The sequence below is a fragment of the Adiantum capillus-veneris genome, chromosome 3, assembly GCF_014529385.1.
Source record: "Adiantum capillus-veneris isolate H3 chromosome 3, ASM1452938v2, whole genome shotgun sequence".
Taxonomy (NCBI): Eukaryota; Viridiplantae; Streptophyta; class Polypodiopsida; order Polypodiales; family Pteridaceae; genus Adiantum; species Adiantum capillus-veneris.
Window position 1 is genome coordinate 136,330,665 of NC_140933.1, and position 6,000 is coordinate 136,336,664.

Here is a 6,000-nt window from a genome sequence, read left to right on the forward strand (position 1 = left end):
TGTAGCCGCAGCATTCGTGAGACCATAGGACATCACCAAATACTCATATAAACCAAAAGTTGTCCTGAAAAATTTCTTGTAGACATCCCCGGAGGCAATTCCGATTTGATGATAACAACTCTTCATATCAATTCTACTAAAGCAAGTAGAACCCTGAAGTCTGTCTAGTATATCTTGGATCCTCGGAATAGGGAATCTGTTCTTGATGGTGATTTTATTGAGAGCTCTATAGTCAATGCACATTCTCCAAGATCCATATTTCTTTAAAACCAGCAGCACAGGCGAATAGAAGGGTGAATGAGACCCTTCTCAAGAAGTACTAGGCTGGATGAGACCCTTCTCAAGAAGTCCTTTTACCCGGTTCATTATTTCTTCATTTTGGGCTCGGCTAACTCGATAAGATGGTCGGTTCCGTGGTGTACTAACAGGAATCAAGCCAATCGTGTGATCTTCAAGACGTGAAGGAGGTAACTCGCCTGGTAAGCCCTCAAAGAAACAGTCAGCTTGGGCTTGCAGGAAAATTGTGTTGTTCCTTTTCGAGGTCTGACATATTTGACCTTTGATTATCATTCAATTCTTTCAAGAAGATCGAGTAAACAAAAAGACTAGATTTCATTAATATGGAAACGGCTAAAGCCAATACAAGTGGGACGAACTCGCCCTTTACTTTTACATCAAGTACAATTTCTTTGCCCCTCTCATAAGATGGCTTTCCTTACCCTATGATCGACTTCTTGTGGAACCAAGGGATTCCTAGGAGGACGTCACACCCTTCCAAAGGCATGATGCGAAAGTCCTCGTGCCCTAAATACCACTGACAATGCAATTGAAGTTTGCCAATGACACGTGTAATGGCAACATCCCGTCCGGGTGCCGCTAGAGTTGCCTCGGCCCATGGCCCCATTTCCTGAAGCGTAATTCCAAGTCAAGCCGCCAATTCGGTTGAAATAAAGTTGGCATTGGCTCCTCCATCAAAGAAAATAAGGGCTTCATGGTCTCGCACTTTGCCCCGTGCTCTACAAAGTTCAGTACTTTCGTCTTTCCTTTTCTTCCGCGCTCTTTGGCTGCTCTAGAACTCTCTGGCTTGTCTTATGGTTGTCCTCTGGGTGCCTTGTGTGGGCATCAAGCTGACACATGCCCAAGTTCTCCACATCCGAAACACTTCCCCACTTTAAGATACTCAACTCGCTCTTCTACTGTCAACCGAGGACATGAGTCTTCCTTTTTCTGAAATTTTCCTCTTCTTTTGTTACCGTTATTCGAATTTTGTCCGGTCCTTGTTGTCAAGAGTTGATCAGTGGGATACGTAAGAGTACCCACATGCATTGCAAACCCTTTCTTAGCATGTGCCATCAGTTGTTGTATGGACTCGGACTTTTGCAATAAACAGGAATCCTGTATCTCTATAGGTAGACCAAAGAAAAATCGCTTGATCTGTTGCTTAAAGGTGATCTTTTTTAAAGAAGAGGCCAGTAGACAAGTTTGGCAATAGATGTCTAAAGTATCTTCCTTGGTCATCCGAAATGATTCCAAGCACTCATCACATCACGCTCGTACTCTCGAGTAAGCCAGGAAGAGGTAAAAAGTCGCTTGAACTGTAGCCACTTCATTGGTGCTTCCTTTTGTAACAGTAGGGTGGACCACCATGTTTGCGCATTTCCCTTCAGATAAGGTGCTGCCCTCCTGACCTTGGTGTCAGGCGCAGCTGAAGTGTTTAAGAATTTAGCTCGGATCTAGTACTAACACAAGGTTACTTTATTTCACTTGAAAGAACTGAGGTGAACTAAATAAAAAAAGAGAGATGCAGAGAGAGAGAGAGAGAGAGAGAGAGAGAGAGAGAGAGAGGACATGGGTCTTACTTACTTTATTTCTTGCACAAATGTTGATACAATGATGCTAAATGTGGAGATGTTGAGATGCTAATGGATGCCTAATGCTACTGATGAGGTACTGATGGGTAATGCGGTGCTTGGTGCTTGGTACTGCGGGTTATTGGTACTTGGTATTGCGGGTACTGCTGGGTACTGAAGATACTTGGGTGCTAAGGACATGGAGGTCCTAATGATTCCTAGTAGCCAAGCCAAAACGCAAGGGATGCTAGATGCTTGATACTGCGAGTTCTACGGGTCTGCGGGAACTGGTGCTCTTCTGCCTTCTTCTCATGCCCAAGGGACTACATATAGAGGTGCTACAGACTAGGTCGAGCAGGCTCCCCAACAAGCCCACGATTTGGAAAATCCAAGGTCACTTAATTAAATTAAATGCTTGATAAGAGGTGGCTCACATGCGGTAAATGTCTATATGCTAAAATGTCGTACTGTGCAAGAAAGGGTATGCAACTATGACCGGCCTATGCATGCACCTCCTGCTAGAGGCTCACAAGGTGCCAGGCTAGGTCCTAAGCTAAGACTGACGCTAAACTGTAGCAGTAGCTTGTCAACGGGGCGCAAGTGAAGTGCGCACGTGACACTTGGAGTGCTCTGAATAGCATCCTCCAAAGTAAGCTATGTCGAACTGTTGGATGAAAGCGAGTGCCTTATGAGTATCTCAAAAACCAGAAAAAGTATCAAACTTTAGGGCTTGTCCACCCTCCTTGAAATCTTTGGTCTTCTTGCCCTTATCCTCGCAAAAGTCATATTGGTTGGCTCAATAGAAAGAAGCTCTTGGAATAGAACGTCTGCTCATCGGAGTCCGAACTCTCAAAAGAGGATGAGTCCTCCGAACTGTCTGAATACTTCTGAGATCATCAATGGGATCTGCTCTTCCTAGCCTTCTTCTTGTTCTTGTTGTGTCTTTGAGTCTTTCTTCACTTCCTACTCTTTCTTCCTCATTACTAGAGTCAAAGGAGAGCACTGTCGGAACTATCAGAAGAGGATGAGGATGAACTAGAAACACCCTCAAAGCGTACATGCTTCTTTGACTTTCGTGCATATGCAAAAGTAGACTTGTGACCCAAGTAGCCAGGGTAGTTTGCTCCTTGATTGTGTCTCCTCGGCTGCTTCTTGGTCTTCAAAAGTCAGTTGACTCGCCTTTCTACTGCTTCGTCAAATTTATCCTCCAAATACACCCACGGAATAGGTGTTTTCTTCAAAGCTGGATTCAGAGGTGAATTGATGGCCGAACACCATCAAGATTGCATTTCGTCGATCGGGTGCTTCGTCAAAAATTTTGCATACTTAGGATCTTTTAAATACTGGAGCATTTGTCGAGCACAGGCATCAACCTGCTCTAGACGTTGCATCTCCATTCGTTCGTACTCGTTCGTACTCCACGTGCGGAGAGGGTTCTGTATTCCACCTTCGAGTCGACAGAAGGTGGTCATCGTCCATTCGAGTCTTCCGTATTTTCACCCCAACCTAAGTTGTCAGGTGTGTTAGTTTGGTCCTTGCGGGATTCGTCAACTGAATCCATGTGTGTCGCGGTAGAAGGGATTGGATTCTCCGTAAAAGGAAAATCGATTGAGCTCTGATACCACTGTAACAGACTTGGACACCCCAAGTCGAGAATCTGTCACGACACACGTGAGAGAAACTGAAAACCACTTAATAAACTTTATCACAACTTAGAGAGAGACGACACGGCCCGGCGTAGTTCCATGCCCAGAAATAGTTCCGTGCCCAGAGGTATTGGCCCCAAAGTCTGGCGCCCCTTTCGGTATTTCTTTTTATATTGATTCTTGGCAAAGTACAATGTCCGTGGGTCCTTTCTTTGCCAAGCCAATCTGAGGGAGAGAGGCCCTAGCAGTTCTTATAAAGGCCTCAGGCCCAAAAGCAATACATGAAAAGCTTAAAATTCCAAAAGCACTGGCCCCAAAAGCTCCAGCGCTGGCTGCCGTGAACAGCGCCGCAAATTGCGGGATTCCGTACGGTACCACGTCAGTAGTCAGCGGAATTTACCGGAGGTGCCGTACAGCCTGCCACGTCAGCAGTTTCTATGTCCACATGGGTCCTTGCTTTATTTTATTGTCTTGATGTCCCTTGGGCCCCATCGGACGAGACCCCCATAAGTTGGAACAACTTAAATCATTTAATCTGTCAGTTTCCACTAGGGTTCATCCGGAGGGGCATGCCATGTCATCACTTCGTGACAAATGATGTTGTGGAATTGTAATGGATCTTTAAGACTGTACGTAGGCACATTCAGGGCCTCAGATATTGCTTTGTATACAGAGACACATCAATGTGCTGCCAACAAATTGCCAGATGTAGTTGGATATAGATGGGAAAGTATTTACCAACCTCAAGCAAGGCAACCAGGAGGAACGAGGGGATCTTGCAGAGCGGCTATCCTTTTCAAAGAGGAGCTGACACAGTGCAAGTCGTCCAAAGCGATGGACGGGGTAGTTACATGTGGTTCAGATTATGTACGAATAAATCTGGAGATACCTAGGCCCAACAACCCAAAAGAAGTAAATATCTGATAATAAGCTTCCCCTCTACTTGCTTACACTGGACAACTAAAGTGTCATTTGTATACAAATAGCCTCAAGAGCATGCATATGGGCACATAAAGACCCACTGCTGGCACTATACAAGCTCGCCTTGCATGTGCTGTATAAAGCAAGATAAAAATCCCAAAAAGAAAGCATAAACAATCTTTTGTCATTACAGGTCATGCCCCTATGTACACTATGTACCAAAAATACGGTATTTAAAATACGCTTAATGTGTAACAATCTGAAAAATGTTAAATTTAACAATTTCATCAGCATACCTCCTCCAAAGTATTTCTTTTGTAAAATTCCAGACGATTCTGCATGGTATGACACAATAAGTCCCGCCCAAAATAATATGTTCAAATCAAATAAGATCTAGCTACAGGGTATTACGAGTTCGTATAAGAAGCGCGCCTAAACCGGTAGGATACCCAAAAATCTAGCAAGATAAGAGATCATGAAGTTAAGCCACAGATCGAGCTTGAACCAGAAACATCAAAACAACAAAACTTATTATACAAACAAAATCGAGGTGGAGCACAAAAACTTCAGAATATCTTAACAAGACTACCGATCAGATTGGGCTTACTTTATAAAAAGATATGGCAACAAAATCTGCTGGATAGGTTGAAAGATCAAGCTGAGATGATCCGCAACCTTTTGCGGCATCTATTAGCACAATCCACTTATCCCTGTGCACAAACAATAGACTTCAATAATATCAGAATATAAAAAAATGGACAAAATCCAGCATGCACGTTATAAAAAGGGATGTTGCTTGCAATGGCAGCATACTTTGAAGAGCTAACAATGGCTTAAACCTAAAGAACACGTACTGCTATTGACCATCACGAAATGACCTTGGCATTTACCACACCACAGTGATTTCTTGCTGTTCTGATGGTGGTAACTTTGAGGTGCCTGACCTAGAAAACATAACTTTCCAGTTTCTACAATAGTGCACTCCAGTAATGCAAAGACACGACATGATTCTTTGCCCCAGTCGATTTCAAAGATGTCTTTGAAGCGTAAATACACGAAGGAACAAAAAAATAATTTGCCATTCACTCAGACAAGCATCTTCTGTCAGTTACTTGGATTCTGTAACCCTTACTAAGAACATAACAATGTATAGTGCATTCATGCACTGAGCAATGAAGTCCCACACTTTTGTTCTCTCTTCAAATTTTTGTGCACATGATTCAAAACATGCAACAACCTCCATTCTTTCAAGAATGTCTGCTTATTCTGTTCAGAATTCATACGACAAGTAGGTGAGAAAGATTTCAATTGCACCTACCCAGAGTCCCTGGGACACTGTCCACTTTGCATGAGCTTGACCAAATCAAGGTCAAACTTTTTCCCAGAAAAGTTGCACTCGGATGGAAATGCCAACAAACTGAATGCGACTCCTGATGAAAGGAAAGTAGTAGTCAGTAATCTTGATTTGTTGAATGTCATTTGATCATGTGATTTCAGCCTCCTTGCCTTCTTCCTCTTTGTCAAGTGAGCCCATAGTGCGGCGTTGGCATGCCCTTAATTTCAAATTCTGTTGCTGACCAGAG

General features: G+C 43.5%; 1 protein-coding gene across 2 annotated transcripts in view; it reads right to left on the bottom strand.

Annotated features, from left to right (window-relative positions):
* ABA3 (molybdenum cofactor sulfurase (LOS5) (ABA3)) overlaps window positions 1–6,000 on the bottom strand; it is an 89,586-nt gene that overhangs the window by 57,356 nt on the left and 26,230 nt on the right. For both annotated transcript variants that reach the window (XM_086509234.1, XM_086509233.1), the window contains exons 5-9: window positions 5,924–6,000; window positions 5,736–5,847; window positions 5,025–5,127; window positions 4,829–4,874; window positions 4,714–4,752 (exon numbers count right to left, since the gene is read on the bottom strand). The exon at window positions 5,924–6,000 is cut by the window's right edge and continues 48 nt beyond it. In XM_086509234.1, coding sequence (XP_086365360.1) covers window positions 4,714–4,752; window positions 4,829–4,874; window positions 5,025–5,127; window positions 5,736–5,847; window positions 5,924–6,000 — 377 coding nt within the window. The remainder of the gene's footprint in view (window positions 1–4,713; window positions 4,753–4,828; window positions 4,875–5,024; window positions 5,128–5,735; window positions 5,848–5,923) is intronic.